General features: G+C 32.5%; 1 protein-coding gene across 3 annotated transcripts in view; it reads right to left on the bottom strand.

Annotated features, from left to right (window-relative positions):
* Positions 1 to 263: 263 nt before the first annotated feature.
* LOC149190382 (jacalin-related lectin 3-like) overlaps positions 264 to 21870 on the bottom strand; it is a 95484-nt gene continuing 73877 nt past the window's right edge. Inside the window, exons 7-13 of one of the 3 annotated variants that reach the window (XM_089412134.1) lie at positions 7012 to 7206; positions 6491 to 6733; positions 5123 to 5308; positions 4611 to 4844; positions 2784 to 2978; positions 2382 to 2624; positions 264 to 540 (exon numbers count right to left, since the gene is read on the bottom strand). In XM_089412134.1, coding sequence (XP_089268260.1) covers positions 478 to 540; positions 2382 to 2624; positions 2784 to 2978; positions 4611 to 4844; positions 5123 to 5308; positions 6491 to 6733; positions 7012 to 7206 — 1359 coding nt within the window. In that variant the 3' untranslated portion in view covers positions 264 to 477. The remainder of the gene's footprint in view (positions 541 to 2381; positions 2625 to 2783; positions 2979 to 4610; positions 4845 to 5122; positions 5309 to 6490; positions 6734 to 7011; positions 7207 to 21870) is intronic. The other 2 variants (XM_089412135.1, XM_089412136.1) reach the window with 2 other exon arrangements.

Here is a 21870-nt window from a genome sequence, read left to right as displayed (position 1 = left end):
AACATCCTCCCTCTTGCCTTCAAGATAAGGGGGAGGTTGATTTTTTCCCCACCCCATCCCTAGTTAATTTTACTCTGGAAAAAGATATAATAAAGGTAATTTTGTAGCAACATCATCATCTCCATCAAATCAAACAAGTCAGTATATATGATTTCAATATCATGACATCATGATGTCATGGACATCATCATAGAAAACTAAATAAACGATTCAAATAGACATATATATAATATCCTATAAAACAATTTTTTATAATCATCATATTTAAAAAAAAAAAATCAAAATGATGATTGTATAACCATTTCCTAATGTCACTCAATGAAACAAGTCAATATGATGTCCAAACCATAAAGTGAACCTATTTACATAAGAGAAGTAAAATATACAACATGTCAATGATATCATGCGGATAACCTATGCATCTACACTAGTATTTGGACTCTCATATTTAGTGAAACCACCACCATCATCATTATCTCAAATTGATCCAACCGTACCATTGTTTTCATTGCCATCTTCTATTTCCTCGGATTGGGAAACCTAAAAATAAAACAAAGGGATGATATAAAATGTTAGTATGAAGTGCATTTCAGATAATTAGATTTATCATTGATAGATATAATTCCATAGAAATAAATAGCTTTCAACATTGTTTTTATGCCTAGCTAACCCTAGCTAACCAACACATTTTCTATGATAGATTTTGTGCTTATCTAGCAAGCTCAAATCAATGCTCATTTAATACACATAAATTTCTAGACAAGGATGAGAAGAGATATCATTCACAAAACAAAAACAACCAACATGATTCTAGAAACATGCAAGGAGAATGTAATGATAACAACAATGATCATTGAATTAAATATAAACTAGTCAACACTCAACTTTATTGCAATCAAGTGGATGTGGGGCATTCATGGTTGTGCAACCCATCCTATATTTATTTAAATTCATAGGTTTCTATGGAAGAGTTAAAAGTTATTCAGTCAAATTTTCAAGATTACAAAATATTCACATTGTCAATGGATTTTATTTTAAATATCCATGTGTACATTTTTCGATGAAATTTAGACATATAGTAAGGACACAAGATGAAAAGGGTTTTTAAATAATTGAATACATAAAAATAAAAAACCAAATTTAATTCAGGTCTTGAAAATAGCCTTAGTATGCATTTTATTGTTGGTTGTGTGCATTTTTATATACCAAAAATTGTCAAAGTTACTAAAAACTCTCTCATCGGTCAAAAAAATATTTGAAAAAACTAAGAAATGGTTTTTGTAATGAGTTTGGAAGAATTGAAAATTATTTTTTAATTTCTTTCTTTTATACACTAAATAGAATTGGTGTGCATTTTAATAAGGCCTCATGGATATTATGTAAAGGGATAACATATTTTGATAATTTTTTATAAGGAAAATAGAAAATATGGAAACATAGAAATGTGAGTAATGACAAAATACATTTTTTCCAACTTGAATATTGATAAAGAAATATGTATTTCAATAAAAGCATATCATTTTAGTTAATAGGCAAATAAAGATGAATAAGAAAAAAATTATCAATAGATTTGGTAGGTAAGTTGAAACTTTAGAGATATAAATTTTATTAATGAAGAAAACATTAATGTATTTCTTAGTGTGCATTTTTATATGCACACTTAAGACATTTGTTCTATGCTTTCTAAAACAAATTTAAATTTTGAGTAAATAATTCAATTTTGACATAGTTATTAGCATTTTAACCTAAAATTATTATAATAGATTATTTTATATAGTCATCGGAAAAAAATTTAGAAAAAAGAAATCATTTAATAATTTGGATTAATGTAAAATTATAATACATTATAAAAAATAAAAATAAAAATTGGTCATTAATGATTTTTATAAATCTTTTAAATATTTTTACATTAAAAGTTTTTATTTAGTAGCTAGAGAAATTTTCTTGTTGGAAGTTCAAAAGCTAATGATCATAAAATTTTCTTGTTGGAAGTTCAAAAGCTAATGATCATAAATTGAGGTATGATGTTAGTTTGTGAAAATTTTGTATTTACTTGTGTAAATATAAAAGACAGATTAGTTAAAACCATTTTCACTAATAAAAATACTAAATATTGATTAATATCAATTATAATATTAAAAGTTGCTTATTAAATTTTTTTTAATTGTGTATTTATTTTGAATTTTAATTTTACAAATATTTGCAAAATATTCAATAATAAAAATATTTTTTCTATTTTAAATTTAACCAAAAATTTATTACATCCCATCTTTAAATCATTTAAATTCTATTTTAATAATAATAATAAATCAACTCTATTAACTTCACAACCATTAAGAAAAAAATATATAATAAAAAAATACCAAGATAAGAACTCATACCTGAGAATTCATTTGAGTTTGCAAACTTGAAAGATAAACTCCCAAACCATCCAAATACCAACCACTTCGACCATAGAATCCCACTATTTTTCCTTCCAGCAGAGGGACTGAGAAATAACTCCCTTGTTGTACACCATATGGTCCGTATTTCCTCAAATTGCTCTCAAAGGTCAAAGATGTTACATAGTTCTTATAATGTCCACTAAATGAAGTCAGATACTCTCTCGGATAATCCAATTCAATCTGTGAATTCAAACAATAATATAGCTGAGTGGAAGATTCATAACTAAAATATTAAAATTTTACAAATTGTGCAGTAAATTCTATAACGTACTTAATATACATATCATAAATAAAATTCTATAACGTATTTAATAGACATATAATAAATTAGAGAATTACCTTATGAGTTTTGTATCCTCCCTTTCCACCATGACTCGACCAAACACGAGTTCCATCTCTATCATATTCAATGTTAATGGAATCTATAAATTCTCCATGTGCTATCATTATTTGGTGAATGCCACTACACACTCCATCATTCCACATCTCGCCACCTTTGCCTCCCCATGGACCTACTGAAATAGGTTGTATGCTCTGCCCAACAAAATTGAAATTAAAATTTCGTTAAAAAATTATTATAATTATATTAAATCGATTTTATTTTCATCAACAAAATAAGATTGATCATGCATTAAAAAGTTTAAAACCATACTCAATTCTATAACCACATCAAAAAATTAATTCAACTCTAACTATCACCCAATGAGCAAAATCGAAATATCACTTTTATTTTATTTCATTTTAACACCTTAGTAAATGATTTTATAAAGCATTGAGGTTTTACTTATAAAGCAAACTACATTGAAAATTTATTGAATTAAAATAATATATTTATTTTCTCATTTTGGTGATAAAAAAGGCTATAGATTTATAATAATTGAGTTTTAGTACACTGTAAAAATCATTGGTTTTTAACACCTTAGTAAATGATTTTATAAAGCATTGAAGTTCTACTTATAAAGCAAACTACATTGAAAATTTATTGAATTAAAATAATATATTTATTTTCTCATTTTGGTGATAAAAAGGGTTATAGATTTATAATAATTGAGTTTTAGTACATTGTAAGAATCATTGGTTTAAATAATCTATGGCTAATGTGGATAATAATTGAGTTTTAGTACATTGTAAGAATCACTGGTTAAATAATCTAGGGTTAATGTAGATATAGATTGATTTAGTATTAAAGAGTTTTAGTACACTGTAAGAATCATTGGTTTTTAACACCTTAGTAAATGATTTTATAAAGCATTGAGGTTCTACTTATAAAGCAAACTACATTGAAAATTTATTGAATTAAAATAATATATTTATTTTCTCATTTTGGTGATAAAAAGGGCTATAGATTTATAATAATTGAGTTTTAGTACATTGTAAGAATCATTGGTTTAAATAATCTATGGCTAATGTGGATAATAATTGAGTTTTAGTACATTGTAAGAATCACTGGTTAAATAGTCTAGGGTTAATGTAGATATAGATTGATTTAGTATTAAAAAATATTATCACATGTAATAATAATAATGAATTTTTATTATTTAAAATTAATAAAATTTAATATATAAATAAATAGTTTCAAAAATAAATATATAATTAAAAATCTTATTTTTATTATTGAGTTTGCAGAAATAAAAGTGACAAAATCACTTTGGTTTTTCAAAATGGGGAGATCCTCAATAATATCTAAATTATAAAAGTGAGTGAAGTTATATTTTGTATTTGATTTATGAGAAAGTAATAATTAATAAATTCAGTAATATATAAATTATAAAAGTGAATTATGTTAGTTATATATATATATATAATAAAAGTGAATTATGTTATATATATAAAACATAATTCACTCTTATAATTTATATATTACTGATTACAAACTATGTCTACAAAATTGTGATTCTAAAAATAATAATTTGCTACTCTAATAAATGTTCAATATTTCAAGATAAAGATTATCGAAACAAAATTTACTATATATATATATATATATATATATATATATATATAACGAACTTCTGTAAAAACTATTCAAATAAGCCTTTAATCTAATCAACTATTATGAATTTCAAACTAATAAAGCACATTATTAAACACAATATAAATTGAAATTCGGATTTATGCAAATAAATTTTTGAAATTAATAACACACAAAAAAAACACAGTTCATACCAAATCTGGGGCGGGTAAATTTGAGAGATACACTCCAATGCAATCCAAATACCACCCACTTCGGCCATGAAAACTTACTATCTTCCCTTTTGTGGGAAATGAAAAATAAGTTCCACGTTGTACACCATATGGTCCATATTTCTTATAATTGCTCTCCAATGTAAGTGAGGTTAAATAATTATCATAATATCCACTTATTGAAGTCAGACTCTCTCTCGGATAATCCAGTTGGATCTGCATAGGAGAACAGAAAAATATGTATTTCCGTAGAGGTAAATACAATTTAAATAAAGTTAAGTTTCAGCCAAGGTAAATACAATTTAAATAAGAAAAATTATAATTTGATAAAATAATTTTATTTAATATATATATATATATATATATATATATATATATATATATATATATTAATTAATTAATTAAAATAATTTATTTATATTTTGATGCATTTTTATTTTTAAATACATAAATTTAAATAATTTAAATAATTTTTTTAACAATTTCATTGTTACCTTATCAGTTTTGGTTCCTCCAATTCCACCATGCTTTGACCAAACAGACCTTCCATCTTTTTCATATTCAATATTAATGGAATCTATAACTCGTCCATGCACCAATATTATGTGGCGAATGCCTCTATACACTCCATCATACCATCCATCTCCACCTTTGCCTCCCCATGGACCAACAGATATAATCTGAAGAAAAAAAAAAATGAAATTACACTAGAATACTTAACTTTTTAAATAAATGAGACATAAAATAAATTTAGAATGAAACTATTATTATTGTTTCAACATAAATGGGATTAATCCGGCAAAGTCTTGGCCTCTTTGCAGTTAATTAGTTAAAGTCATAGGTTATCCATGAAATTTATATATAAATGTAAATGTAATTTTTTTTTGGGGGTATATATCAAATTTTGAATAAGAAGAAAAGTAAATAAATAGATAATATTAATTGTATTAATAAATATTATTAATATAAATCTATCTTAATCATTACAAATCTAGTAAGTATTTAGAGGATCAAATTTTTTTAGTTGCAAATTCTTTTTGGAGTACAAAATTTGAAAAAAAAATATCTCAAGAAATTTGATTCCCTAGAGTTTGATAGATTTGTAGTCAAGATGGATCTCTCTTAAATAAAACTAAACAAAATAATATCCTTTAAAAATGATCAAAATATGTAATAGTGAAAAAGTATTTCTTCAATTACTTTATATAATATATACATAATTTTTTTAAACAATACATAATATATAAATAATTGACATTAAAATATTTTACTTAAAATTATTATTTTTATTTATATGGTAAAATAGATCTTAATTTGTAGGTACTATTTATATGTTATGTATTTTAATGTGATATGTATATAATGATTTTGTTTTGTTTAAAAAGTGGTTTGTAATTTTATTAAGTAGAAGAAAATTACAATACAACGAATTGAATTTTATTATTTTTATTACTTTTAACTTCTTATTATTAATTGAACCAAATGCTTACACTCATTTAAATATACTAAAGCATTTTTCTCATATTAAATTGTATATCACTTTTCATTTTTTATTATTTTTTAATTGAACCAATATATAAATGTTTATAAACAATTATACCACTACAACATCACCCCATACTTTACACTATTATAACATCACCCCATACTAAACTATAAAACTCCTCTAAATACAATATTTATTAAAATAGACATTTTTTATAATTAATTCAAAAAAACAAATAAATAATAAAAAAATTTCCAAAAACAAATAAATCTTAAATCAATAAAAATATATATAACTAAAAACAATATCCATTTTAAATTAAAATGTTTTGTAAATCCACCTTTGGAATAATCACAAAAATATATAAAACCCATACCTGTGAAGGAATTGAATAGTGCAAATTTGAAATATAAACCCCAATGGAATCCAAATACCAGCCACTTTGACCATGAAAGCCCACTATCCTCCCTTCCGTCATGGGAAATGAGAAATAAGTTCCTTGCTCTACCCCATATGGTCCATATTTCTTTAAATTGCTCTCAAAACTAAGTGACCTTAAATAATTGTCATAATGTCCACTTATTGAAATCAAACTCTCTTTGGGATAATCTATCATAATCTGCACAAGAGAATAAAGGAGCATCTTAATATCATTATATATTTTAATAAATAAGAATTTTTTATTTTTTATTTAAATAAAAATTATAGTAAATCATCATTTAAAATAAAATTTAATAAATATTATATGTATTTATATTAATTTTTTTATTTTTTATTTAAATAAAAGCTATAATAAATCATTATTAAAAATAAAATTTAATAAATATTATATATATTTATATTAATTTTTCCTTGAAAAATATAAACTTCGATATTTCTTTTAAATTTCACAATTACCATATCTGTTTTGTTCGCCCCTCTTCCACCATGCCTTGACCACACAGAACTTCCATCTCTTTCATATTCAATTTGAATGGAATCTATAGCTCGTCCATGGACTAATATTATCTGGCGAACACCTGCACACTCTCCATCATCCCAATGATCTCCACCTTTGCCTCCCCATGGTCCAATAGAGACAACCGTGTTGCTCTGTAAACATAAGAAGAAAGAATCCAAAATTATTAGGCAAGTTACCCCGAAAAAAAACAGCATTAGTAATTAATATTACTTTCTCAATATGATGGGAATAATATTACTTTCTCAATATGATGGGAATAATCAATTGAATTATTGGGCTCTTCATGGTCAATTAGTGGTCTTAAGTCTCATGGCATCTATACAGGTTTAAATTCCATGACAAAGGGCAATTGATTTTGATTTTGTAGTTTCTTATAAATATGAATTTAAGTAATAATTTTAAAAAAATTATTAATAATATTAGGGAGAATTTTTTTAAATAGATAATATTTAAAAATTATTAAAAAAATTTATAATTATAATAATTAAAAGAAAATTACATTGTAATTATGTGAATTTATTTTAGACATAAAAAAATTTGGTTGATAATTTAAGTGGTTAGCAATATAATTTTCTCTTATTCACTCAAATTTAATTTGTTTTCTATTTTTTTATGATAAAGTTCTAAAAGTAAGTGTTTAAGTTAATAGTTATTGAATTAAATTTAACTTTAGTCTACATGTTTTTGGATAGACAGTAATGAGGTATTTTTTAAGGCACTCCTTGATGTGAAATCGAGGTATTTTGTTAAGGCATTCCTTGATGTGAAGTCACTCATTTAATAAGTGATATATTAGACACAATATAAATATAATCCCACCAAACTTACAAAAATAATAATAATAATATTTACAAAATCATAATTAAAAAACATCACATAAATATATTTTATAACTTTATTCTCTAAAAATATCCTATTCCACTTAACAAATTAAATACTTAAAATTATTAAAGTGTGCATACTCTCTTTACTTTAAATTATTAATATATTATATTAAAACTATTTAAAAATTATTCTCAATTACCGGAACTTCAAATTTATCAATTAATGGTAACAATAAAATTTCACATTTCAAATATAAATTTTCTATGTTAAAATATTACTAATAAGATGAAATTGCCTTTTTTGATTTTATATTAAGTGACCAAATCGGATTGAGAAGGTCTTAGCATGTCATCGAAATAGAAAATGAAATAAAATTAATGGTGCAAGATAAGGATCACAAGGATAAATGGGCCTAGTATGATATAAATAAAGCCCAGAAACTTGAACGAGGAATGGCCGATAGTAGATGGATGATAGCAGTTGGATGAGTAAATATGATAATAATAAGTAAAAGAGGACAGTATTTGGATTAGTAAATATGATAATAGTTTAGAGAAGTTGAGTGGTATTAATTTATTTTAAGGATATAGTATTAATGAGTATTTTTAAAATAATAAATTTTATTTTTAAATTATAAAGGAGATTGGATTATTTTAAAGATATGGAATAATGTTAATAGTAATGAAATATTATAATGTCTATTAAGCAAAAATTTAGTAAGGTAATTTTTAAATAGCAATCATGTTTTCAATGCAGAGGTTGGGAGCACACTAATAACAATTGTACTTTTAGCATTATGAGAGAGGTACATTGTTTTTTGTGAAAGCCCAATACACATGATATGAAAGATTGTCCTATAATAAATCCCACCATTGAAGACATGTCAAATGATTCATTAACCTAAGAAGAGGAGTACTCACAATATTGAAATTTAACACAATGTTGACCTAGTAGGTATGGATAGCTCAAGGTTTACAAAGAATCTTTACTAAAGGAAGACAATAAATAACTTTCTAAAGAAAAAACACATCATATTTAACTCTGGAATATATTCAAAGATGAAGGCAACTAGTGGAAAGACATTCAAATGTCAATCTTTGATAAGGAAAAGGTGAGATCATCTCAATACAAACTATAGGAAAAAAATCATCAATTTAAGGCATTGATTGAGATAATAAGTGTTTGGAGAATACATATGAGTTTACCAAGTGTTATTAACATCTTGGTAGAGATAAAGGCTCAATTTCCAACATGGTAAGAATATGAAATGTCAATTTGTTGTTCTAAATGGACCTCTAGGTTCTAACAACTATAATGGAGAAGTCGATAGGATACATATTGGACAAATCAAAGTAAAATATGAACACCATTTCTTACATCTTTTATGAGGAATTCCTTGGGAAACCTTTCTAGCATGTTGTCTAGTGGTGGCTGGAGGATCTAATCATACTACCTATAATCATACCTAAATGATAATTGAAAAACAAAGGATGACTATTATGACATAAAGAAGTATGCAAACATAGAATTTATAAGACATCTAAGAGACGTGGATTGAATTCTCATTGGATGAACTTAGATCTACTTTATGAGAAGTATTATATATTCCTACAATCTAACATTCAACTTCAATACATGGAGAAAGAGATTTATTAGCACACTCAAAAAGAGAAAGACAGATAGAAACAAAATATAATGCCATCTATCAAGAGGATTCATTGAACCTGATGCATAAATGGGTCATTCATATCTAGAAATCTCAATAGAGATTTTGTTTGAAACCAATAAGGATAACGTCGTACATATGCATGTATAGTTGGCCAAATATTAACTCTACCCACGGTACATTAAAAAATTATTTAAGAAAGAACCCCAAGTGACCAATCCCATAATGAAGTTGGTAGAAAGACAAAGCATAATCATATATAGAGTTGTTTGAGATTCCATGAATTTATTTTGAGATGAGATATGGGAAAAACCACTTTTGACAACATGTCAATGAATAATGTCATTCTTCATCCCAAAGACGGAAATTACTTTGGAAAATTTTAAATCATTGTTGATATGTTGGTTCAGTAAAAATAAAAAGTGAGATTTGCATTATAGTGTAAAAAGTTATTGTAGATGAAATGGAGCCACATGAAGCACATTGAATCCCTCAAAGAGGTTGCAACTAACATTATTCCTCTCCCTATTATTGGGTTATCATTCATATGGTACTACCATATCAAGAAGCATTGGGAATCTCAAGGTTTAATCAAGTTATCAAAATAATTGTTCACTAACTTAAGTGAAAGCCTCATCAATGAGAATGCCACAATAGTGAAAATTATAAAGAAGATGCATGATTTTTCACAAGATACTTTTCACAACAATGAAATGATGGTAATTAAAGTATTAACACCTATAGACTCAAATATTGTTCCTCGATAGCTACACCGGGGAATGCGTCAAATAGAGATAACTCAAGAGAAACCTTGTTAAACAACAATGCATTTAGGGTGAAAGAGCATCACCAAAAAACATAAATGTTACCAAGGAAAATGGGAAATAATTTTAATATTTATATATTAATAAAAAACTTTATATAATATAGAATAGAACCAAAATAGCTTACAATCTAACTTAAAATAACAATTTTGTAGCTCTTTTTTAACACAAGGTGAAATATAAAAATAAATAAAAATAAGCATCATGTATATGAATATTCTACCATAAATAATAGCAATTATTATAGGTCTTAGAAGCATAGTTATAATCCACACTAAATCATAACATCACCCGAAATCATCAAAATGCTTCACTAATATTAACTTATCAATCAACAAGAAATTCCATTGCATGTCAAGAAAATAACCCCTTTTTAGTATATCCATATATCTTGTTTATACAAAATGAAAGGATGGGAAAATTAAATATTTAGGTTGTCTAACTCTTCATAATCCCTATAAAGAATAGGAGATTCTTTTACATGTATTTTGTCTTTTACATAAGTTTTCCATGGATTATAAATGTTTACAACTTATCTAGAGTGTGGATAATGATTTCGTTCCACTGGGGATCACTTGAAAATTATCATATCTTCCAACTTCTAAAATTTTCTTTCTAAATTAAATAAGGAAACTTTTAATAGGATCATATCCATAGTTGAAAAGGCAATATATTCTTTCATTCACACTTTGTTGATGTTGATTATTTTCTCAATATCACTCCTTCCAAGTGTTTACTAACTTTCTTGTAAAAAAACTCATTATTTCAACCTATTGTACAAGGAGTCCTTGATTGGCTATGATTAGGAGTGAGTGACATTCATTCAAACTAAACTTTAAATCTTCTAGGAAATTATCATAATCATTCCATATTTATTTCCCATCTTCTTCTAGCTACTCACAAGCTTCTTTCCAACATCCAAGACTAGCATTTATTTAAAGGATTTTCCTTTCACTTGATTTTGGTAAATTTGTAGGAGCTTTAGTAAAAAATTTCCTATTGTTTCAATAAATTAACATAATCATGTTATCTTTCTTATCTTCACATATATTATTTGAATCTATTACTGTAGTGCACCCCCCTCCTAATCCCCTACCCCAAACAAGGTTAGAAGGAAGTGGCCACTATTCTGACCCAATATCCATTGTACAACTTTGGAAATGGGGTCTAAAATTCTCGATATTTCACAACATTCTCAAAACCTAAAATGGATGGCATCATTGCATTCATATGAGAAAGATCTTTCCAATGATATAAATTTTACCTTGATCTGACTTATAGATCATAAGATATTATCATTATAAGATAAGACAATTACAACCTTGCCACATCATCATTGATTTCCACGTGGAAACCATATAATTCCTTGTGTGGCACCTAACGTGCCAACTCTGCCACCATGGAAAATTCCACATGGATAGGCACATTCCTCTGAGAAATCAGAGGTCCGCCTAATTCCATGAACCTACATATTTAAACTTATAAAAAGGGCCTGACTCTTGACCTAGTTGTCGGCTCGACCTCTGCTTTACTAAAGGGCTCAACCCTGACCTATTGGTTAGCCTGACCTTTGATTTATGCCATCAAGCCCAAGTATCTAAATCCCAACTAGTAGGACTGCCCAACTGCTAGGCCTACCCACCTTATATTGGGAACGAGTCCATCTGAGTTCATCCTTTCAATCGACCTCCTAACCTTACAGATCTTACAAGTGAATTAAAACATGTTTGCAATCCTCTTACACTTAGAATTTTCCAAGTTCCTTATTAAATTCACACAGATGCCACAACATTCAGTTGCCTTGTTGAAGGATGTGTAGGAGTTCTTGTTGAGATTTGTAGCTTATGAGGTACTCCAAATCCTAGGCTAAAGGGTTTTGGAGGAATGGGCACACAAATATGGTTTTTGGGATTAGGACCTAAGATTGGGGTTTTGTACCCAAAGATGTGGGGCCAAAACCATGAGGGTTGTTACTGAGTTGACCCTTGGAGAATGTAGGGAACCCTAAAGGAGATAGGGGTCGTGAAGAACCCCAAGAAAGGACATGTAAAAATGAAGATATGAATTTTTGAATGTTCATGTTGTAGATTTTTACTATAGATTCAAAATCTTATGTGATATGTTAAAACACAAGACAAGAATCTACTCTACTCTTCAACAGAAACCAAAATTGATCAATGAAAACAATAATAAAAAAAGGAAGAATGTCAATCACACATAACAAAATATTTCTCTGATCCAAACTTAAACATGAACACAAAAACTTACGGATATAATCATAAACACAGAGATGCAGCAGAAAAACACCTCATTTCATTAATAGAGAAATATTGAATTGTGCTTACAAATAGAATGGAAATAAGATAGCTCGGATAATGGTAGCTTATCTCTAAGAAGAGATGTGGCAGCTACATGCCTCTAAACTATATTACAATGAGGCTCAAGGGCCTATTTATTATTGGAAAACATGAGAAAACCCTAAACAACCAAAACCATAACCCCAGGAGATGTAACACCAAGAGTTTCTGGGCCTCGTTGGGGTTAGTTGAGCAACCAACTTCCCGGGGTCATAACTTGGTCATATTATCTCCATTTGGCACGTACAATACCTTGTTGGAAAGGTCTCTCTGAGTACTACAGGTTTCGCCACATGCCCTTGCCTATGGCTATGGTCTTGCCGCGGACCCAAAAAAAAACATCGTTTAGGGGGTCAAAACTGCTCTGGAAGTTCAAGACCCGAAAAAATGCTAAAAATAGTAAATGTTGAAATGTACAAGGAAACAGATGAAACTGACTGGGGGGTCTAGGTGGAATAGGCAGGTGGCCACAAATACTCACCTGGATCATTCTCTAGGGAAAGCAACTACTGAAAACCTCGATTATCTATATTGCATTAACCAAAAGACCTAAGAAGAAAATACAATGCTTGTTCAACCTGAACAATCCCTGCACAAGTAAAATTTATCTATCTACTTCACAACCCAGCTCAAGCCAACACTTATCGAATTTTGTTGCCTGCCAAGCCCCTACTTCCTTGCGTAATTCCTGAGAGAATTAGCCCATATGTAATTGAGAAATTCTCCACCCATGACTGTGTAATCCATTCATAGGCCCTCAACTAATTGCATGCACCATATGTACAACTCGGAAATTATACAACTGATAGTACACTATCCCTTAACTCTAATCTCAACTAGATCTTCCTTTGAAATGACATGCATGAGTTATTTTTTATTGAATTATCTAATTGATGATTACCTGTGAATTAAATCCAATTTAATTCAATTGACTACTCACTAGTTCCTCCAACAATTAGAACTAGTTTAACTAAATTTAACTCAGTTAAACTGAATTAAATAATTACAACTCAATAATAACTCAACTTGGGCCTCCAAAATTTAGGGATCACTCTACATCACTCTAGATAGACTTCCAACTCGAATTTCCTAAGTCAAATAAGTCAATTTAACTTAGTTAACTATTACAAGTTGCTATGAGAATATAATTTCGATTTAATTCACAATTTAATTCAAGGACAAATTAAATTGGAATTTCTTCTTGTTATTTTTATCACTCCCTCTCAAAAAGAAAGGGATCATCATCTACCCCAATCCTATCTTTGTGAAACTTGAATTTGCATCTTGAAAAAGCCTCTGTCAAAATATTTGCATCCTGCTCCTCTGTGGGAGTGTACTCCAACAACATAATTCTCCTCTGCACACAATCTTGAAGATGATGATACCAGATATCAATATGCTTGGACTGATCATGAAAAACTAGATTTTCGGAAAGTTTGATACAACTCTGATTGTCACAGTAAATCACAGTTGGATCCATCTTCTAACAAAACAAACCAACCAGAATCTTCCTCATCCAGATAGCCTCACAAGTTTCTTCACTAACAACCATGTACTCTGCCTATGTTGAACTGAGTGCAATTGATCTATATTTATCGTTGTACCAAGAAACAGTTGTTGACCCAATACTAAAGATCCCCCCTGATGTGCTCTACTTATCGAATGGACTCCCTACCCAATCTGCATTAGTGATGCCTTGAAGCTTCACTCCCTCTATCCATTTGTACCATAAACCATACTGAGTAGTGCCTCTGAGGTATCTCAACACATTCTTGGCTACCTTCCAATACATCTTGGTTGGCTTGACCATCGCTTGACTAAGTTGGTTAACTACATAGCACATGTTCAGTCGTGTGTTCACTAAATACATGAGTGAACCCACAAGATGCCTATGAATAGTAGCTTCCACTACTTCACTAGAAGTAGCGTCATCCTTCCTCCAGTTACATGCTAGAGGAGTCTCCATGGGTTTACTTCTCTCCATGTGGAACCTTTTCAGTATCTCGTTGGCATACTTTCCCTGAGAGACAACAAAGTTCCTCATCAGCTTTCCATACTTCCATGCCCAAAAAGTAGTGCATGAGCCCTAAGTCCTTCATTTCGAACTCTCTTACAAGATCCTATTTACAAGACTTGATCAGCTTATCATCACCTGTCAGAATAAAATCGTCCACATATAAAACAATAATCAACAATTTACCTTCAACCACAATACGGTAAAGGTTCGCATCTTCTTCACTTTTGGTGAAGCCCAACCTGGTGAAATAGCTATCAATCTGGGTGTACCACACACGGGGTGCTTGTTTCAACCCATACAATGCTCGCTTGAGTTGGCACACATGTGACTCTCTGTTGAAGGTCTCAAAACCTTTACGTTGCTCAATATACACCTCTTCCTCAATCATGCCATTAAGGAAGGTTGTCTTTACATCCATCTGATGTATCTTCCATCCCATATGCAATGATAGTGTCAAAATTGATTCAAATTTAAACAGGAACACAACAAAATACAGACATAACCATATATACAAAGATACAACGGAAATAATACTTCATTTCATTACTGTAAAATATTGAAATATGCTTATAAACAGAAATGGAAATAAACCGGCTAGGGCGATGGTAGCTTATCTCTGAGAAGAGATGTGGCGACTACATGCCTCTAAACTGTGTTACAATGAGGTTCAAAGGCCTATTTATTGTTGAGAAACAATGTAAAACCCTTAACATTCCAAAACCTAACCCTAGAAGATGAAACGCCAAATTGTGGGCCCTGTTTTGGGTAAGTTGGTACATCAACTTCCTAGGGTCATAACTTTGGCACCTGATCTTTGTTTGACACATACAATAGCTCGTTAGAAATATCTATCCGAGCACTACAACTATGGGAAGAGCAACATTCGTCCATGGACCCATGTTTCTCCCAGATTTCCCAAAAAACGTTGTTTAGGTCCTCAAAACGGCTCCGGAAGTTCAGGACCCGAAAAACTACTAAAATAGTAAATTGTGCTACAATTACGGAAACTGAAAAACTGAAAGAGACAGTTGTGGGGTCCAAATGGGATAGGTGGGTGGCCACCAACATCCACCTGGATCATTCCTCCCCCCTTAAGAAGCAATGGTCCCCATTGCGTTGAGTTCCTCCATCTATTGAACTTGTTCCTGAGTGAGTTGTTCTACAATCTTTGATGTGTCTAGTAATGGTGGGAAGCATGGTCGATGACGGTCCACATTGAACTCTCGGTACAAGCGAAGGAATGGAGGATTGTTGTGCTCCAAAGCATTGTTTCCCATAGCCTTGGTAATGTTGTAAGGAACATGTCGAAGTGGTTGGAGCTTTTGATGGGCTCTTGTAATGCATTCTTTCTGCGGATGCAACCAAACTCTGTTGCCCACCTCAAGCTTGTGTGGTAACCCTGTAGGTGAGGAGAAGTTGTTCCTGTGTTCTTTCATGACCATATCCCTCGGTTGCTGCTGCTGCGTGGAGGAACCCTTCGCGGGGGTCATGGATGTGGCAATGATCTTACCCTTACTTTGGGAGCGAACCATACAGAAAATGAATTTCTTAGTCTAGGAGATGCGCTTGCTGCCTTTCTTGGCAATGATCAAGGAGATGGCGGTAGGTGGGGCTACCTCCGATATCCTGTATAATGAATTATTCAAAGAAATAATGATAACGCGAGGCCTTAACTCATACACAGCATGTCGCCTCCACAAATATGGTTGTTCTAATAATACATCACAAACATCCAAAGGTGTAACATCTCACAATACCTCGTCTGTGAAGGGTTTGATGTTGTAGGGAAGGAGGCACTACTAGCAAACTTTGAGATCTCCTCCTTCATGAAGCCACCTGATACTGTACGGCTACGGGTGTGGTGTAGTCGATAGGCCCAACCACTTCACGACCTCTGCTGAAATGAGGTTCTTTTGGCTGCCACTGTTGACAATGAATTGCTGCGGCGAACCCTTCACCCACATCTGTGAGTGGAAAATACGCTCCACCTCCTCTAGGTCTTCGGGCTCATTCTTCTTGATCTTGGTGGTAGCAACAGTGGCACTGGGATCTGCATCAATGATCTGCTTCCCTTTGCCATTCCCCTTGTCGGGTTCTAGCTCAGGGTCGGAACACGCATCTGATTCTGAAGCCTTCAACTCGGCCACTAGCGACTGCTTGGTCCGACACTCACTAGTGTTATGAGTTGGACTCTTATGGAACTCACACCACTTTCTTGTATCCTTCTTCGACTTTGTGGTGTTGTTCTTTTCTTGTGGCTTCGACGGGTTGTTTTGGGTCACCCCGCCTTGGCTTTGTCCTTTAGTCTTCAAATTTGTAGATCCAAAGTCTCGCTTCTTCTATTTGAACTTTTGCTCGATTTTGACAGCGTATCGGTATGTCGTGTCAAGTGAGGAGATGTTTAGGAACTCCATCTCTTCCTAGATGTATATGTGTAGGCAGCCACGGTATTTGAGTACCAAATGCAGCTTAGAGTCCTTGATACCGAACTGTGTGCGAAGGGTATGAAAAATGTTTGTGAACTCTGGCACATCTTGGTCCCTTCCCTGCCGCAGTGTGGTCCATTTGATGTATTTGTCCTCATAGCTTTTGACAGGGTAGTATTGCTCCTTGATGGCATCCCGAAATGAATTCCAAGTGGGTGTAGCTGAAAATAGTGAGCCCGTGCTTTCATCCTTCTACTCACAGTAGGTTTCCCACTAGTCCTTGACGTGAGGGGCTACTTTGAGAAGAGCAAAAACAATCTTTTCCTGATTCGAAAATTCATGAACAGAAAAATACCCATCTAGCATATTTAACCATTTATCTACGACATATGTGTCTATTTGACCCTCGAAGATGGGGATTTCAAAATTAACTTGTACCTTAAATGGTGTGGCATTTCTAGAGTAGCTGTTGGAAGTCGATGCGTCGCCTTTGGGTAGCCGCTAAAGGATCTGGGCAAAGTTGTCCATCATCGTTCCTTTGCTGCTCGAGGGCTTCTTTGAGAAAGATTTTGATAGGATCTCCTGCCCCCTCGTCTTTCTTTTCATTTGCCATGGGATGTCGTCGGGATTTTCGAGGCTGGTCTTGCAAAGGTTTGACCAATTCAAGCCCTAACTCCTTATATCCCAACCTCGTTGGGGACATGCAAAGAAAAACAAAGAAAAAGCAGACCGCTCTGATACCACTAATTCGGATTTAAACAGGAACGCAACAAAATACAGAGATAACCATATACATAGAGATACAGCGGAAATAATACTTCATTTCATTACTGTAAAATACTGAAATATGCTTACAAACAAAAATGGAAAGAAACTAGCTAGGGCGATGATAGCTTATCTCTAAGAAGAGATGTGGCAGCTACATGCCTCTGAACTGTGTTACAATGGGGCTTGAAGGCCTATTTATTGTTGAGAAACAATGGAAAACGCTTTAACATTCCAAAACCTAACCCTAGAAGATGAAACGCCAAATTGTGGGCCCCGTTTTGGGTAAGTTGGTACATCAACTTCCTGGGGTCATAACTTTGGCACCTGATCTCTGTTTGACACGTACAATAGCTCGTTAGAAAGATCTATCTGAGTACTACATCTTTGGGAAGACCACCCATGTTGCTCCCAGATTTCCCAAAAAACGTCGTTTAGGGCCTCAAAACAGCTTTAGAAGTTCAGGACCCGAAAAACTGCTAAAAATAGTAAATTGTGCTACAATTACGAAAACCGAAAAACTGAAAGAGACAGTTGTGGGGGTCCAAATGGGATAGGTGGGTGGCCACCAACATCCACTTGGATCAAAAATGGATCTGATTGATAAGGACCTTGCAACAGGAGCAAAAGTCCCATCATAATCAATCCCCTCTACTGAGAAAAACCTCTGGCCACAAACCTGCCCTTGTGTTTCTCCACACTACCATCCACTACTTGTTTTACCTTGTAAAGCCATCAGGAACTCACCACTGACTTATTTTTCAGTCTTGGGACCACATCCCAAACATTGTTCCTAACAATGGAGTTATACTCCTCAACCATGGCATCACCTCAAATTGGTTGTTGCACTTCTTCCTCAAAAGAGGATGGCTTAATCTCTACACATCTTCTCATCAAAGCCATGCATCCAGTGTACGTCTCAGCTGACCTCCTTTTCTTGTGTTGTGATGTGGTTGCTCCCACATTCTCTCTAGCATCATGGAATAACCTACCAGCCTCTCTGGTGCACTTTCTCTCATCTCTGGAAGAATTTGCAAGAGTGGGTGTCTCCACCTCCTGCTCCTCTATATGTGGTTGCTCCAAATCATCCTGAGTCTGCTTCTAAGGCTTCTTCTGGGGCTACATGTTGGTAATTTACTCTCTCTCTCAACGACCAAGTCTCTAACCTTTGCCTTGATCCTCAAGGTTTTGCATGCATATTCGACCTTGAGAGCATACATGTTCTTGACTTGCACAATGATCTTTTTCATTTGTCCCATGGCAATGTGTCTAAGGAAAACCTTTCCCTTACTAAAAATCACATCATAGCCACAGTCTTCAAATACCACAACAAAAACAAGATTCTTGTTTAGTCTTGTAACATACATCACATATGTGATTCTAAGAGGGGAGCCATACTCCCTCTAAAAGGTAAATGTACTAATGTCGGTCACGCTATACCTCCCATCATCTCCAAACTCTATGTTTTGCTTGAGCTCTTTCTCCTCAAAGTCACTGAAGAGATATGTACTCCCTGTCATATGGAATGAGGCAGTTCTATCGAGATACCACATGCTTCCCATTACAGTGTTGGTCATGCATTAAATGAGAGTGAAATCAAGTTTGAATTGTGAAGCTAGAGCTTCACTTATTGTTACAACTGTGGGCTCCTTCTTGCTTGCTTTCTTCTATGGGAAATTCATGGCAAAGTGCCCATACTCGTGACAGTGAAAACACTTGACTTTTGACAAGTCCTTCTTCTTGCTTCCCTCCTCACCTTGGGAATGCTTTCCCTTGGCTTATTTTCTTTGATGACTAATGCAAATTCCTCTTCCACTTCTTTGGAAGATGTCCCATCTCTGGTGTTCCACCAAATCTTTTCCTGTACCAAATCTGACCACAGCCTCTCCCACTCTGGTAGCTTCTCCCTCCCATTAACAGAGTCCTCGTAACTATGCCAGCTCTTGGGAAGTCCTAGAATATCTAGGCTCACCATATCTTCTTCGACAACAGTAATCTCGACACTTCCAAGATCATCCTGAAACTTGGTCAAGTACTTCAGAATTGAGTCACCCTTTTCCATTTTGATCTTTCTGAGTTTGTATTTCAATGCCAAATTCCTATGAACAATGTTATTTTGAAGCAGGTCCATCAATGTCTTCCACATTGAGTATGGAGTGTCCTTACCATGGAGACTCGAGACAATGCGATCTCGAACTCCTTCCAGGATAATCCTTCTCACTTTTGCCACACGCATTCTCCATTCAGCCAGATCTTTAGCATTAGATGTTGGAGGTTTAGGAATGTCATGATCTATGAATTCCTTGAGGCCATTGTCTTCCAACACTGCCTCCACCCTGTCCTTCCAAGCTATGTAATTTGAGCTTCCCGCCAATGCATACTCAAGTCTCAAACCATAGAAAACCATATTGTTGTTCTGAAGTATGAACTGCAAATTTGATTTCACTTGCACAACAAACTCGAATTATCTTCTTATATATTGTCTTTAGCTCTGATACCATGTATATGTTTACTGTAGATTCAACAGCTTATGTGATATGCTAAAACACAAGGCAAGAATCTACTCTACTCTTCATCAGAAACCAAAATTGATCGATGAAAAAAATAAGCATAAAGGAAGAATATCAATCGCACATAACACAATATTTCTCTGGGGAAAGCAACTGCTAAAAACCCCGACTATCTATATTACATTAACCAAAAGATCTGAGAATAAAATACAATGATTGTTCAACCCGAATAATTCCTACACAAGTACAATCTATCTCTCTACTTCACAACCCAGCTCAAGCCAACACTTAGCCAATTTTTTTGCCTACCAAGCCTCTACTTCATTGAATTTTTTTGCCTACCAAGCCTCTACTTCATTGTGCAATTCCTGAGAGAATTATCCCATATTTAATTGGGAAATTATCCACCCATGATTGTGCAATCCATCCATAGGCCCTCAACTTATTTCATGCACCATCTGTACAACTCCAAATATTATACAACTAATAGTACATTATCCTTAAACCCTAATCTCATCTGGGTCTTCCTCTAAACTAACATGCATGAGTTATTTTTAAGTGAATTATCAGGTATCTGATTGATCACTGCATGTGAATTATATCCAATTTAATTCACTTGACCACTTACTAGTTCCTCCAATAGTTAGAACTAGTTTTATTGAATTTAACTCCATTAAACTGAATTAAATAATTACAACTCAATAAGAACTCAACCTGGGCCCCTAAAATTTAGGGATCATTGTACATGACTCTAGATAGACTTCCAACCCAAATTTCCTAATTCAACTAAATCAATTTAACTTAGTTAACTATTAAAAGTTGCTATGAGAATAGAATTTCGATTTAATTCAAGGACAAATTAAATTAGAATTGCTTGTTGCTATTTTTAACACATGTTGGCAAAAAAGATAGAAGATTCAAGTCGGCCTTAGTTAAAATACCCTCTTGGAATGACTAGTTGTTTCCCTAGAGAAAGCTATATATAAGAGGAGAGAGGAGCCTCATTCCTACCCATCCTATAAGCACAACATCGTAGATATACCTTTGAAGTGGCCACAGGCAAAAGAAGTACAAGCGAAGTGGAGAAGGAGCATAGGATATGTCTCTTTGTGATCTTTTTAAGGACTAAATCTAAAGAGAAGCAAGTTAAGGGTGAGGAAGGGAAATCTGAGTAGTTTTGAGTGTATGGTTTGTGGGACGTTCTCTCCAAGGAAGGTCACAAGATTCTATGTAGTTGCAACCTTGTTTTAGTAAGGTTGTAGGAATGCAAGAGGGTTACAACAAGGGTCGAGTTAGGCCAAGGAACAACGCTAGAGCATGGGTCTTATAGAAGAGGGAGAGAGAAGATTTATGAGAAATGAAGGAAACATTTGGTGGGTTTTAGTAGTTGCTACATGCAGCCCTA

This window comes from Pinus tabuliformis, chromosome 3_1, assembly GCF_031772625.1.
Source record: "Pinus tabuliformis cultivar Carrire ecotype Pingquan chromosome 3_1, CPIR1, whole genome shotgun sequence".
Taxonomy (NCBI): domain Eukaryota; kingdom Viridiplantae; phylum Streptophyta; class Pinopsida; order Pinales; family Pinaceae; genus Pinus; species Pinus tabuliformis.
This window is presented reverse-complemented; position numbering and strand designations above follow the sequence as displayed.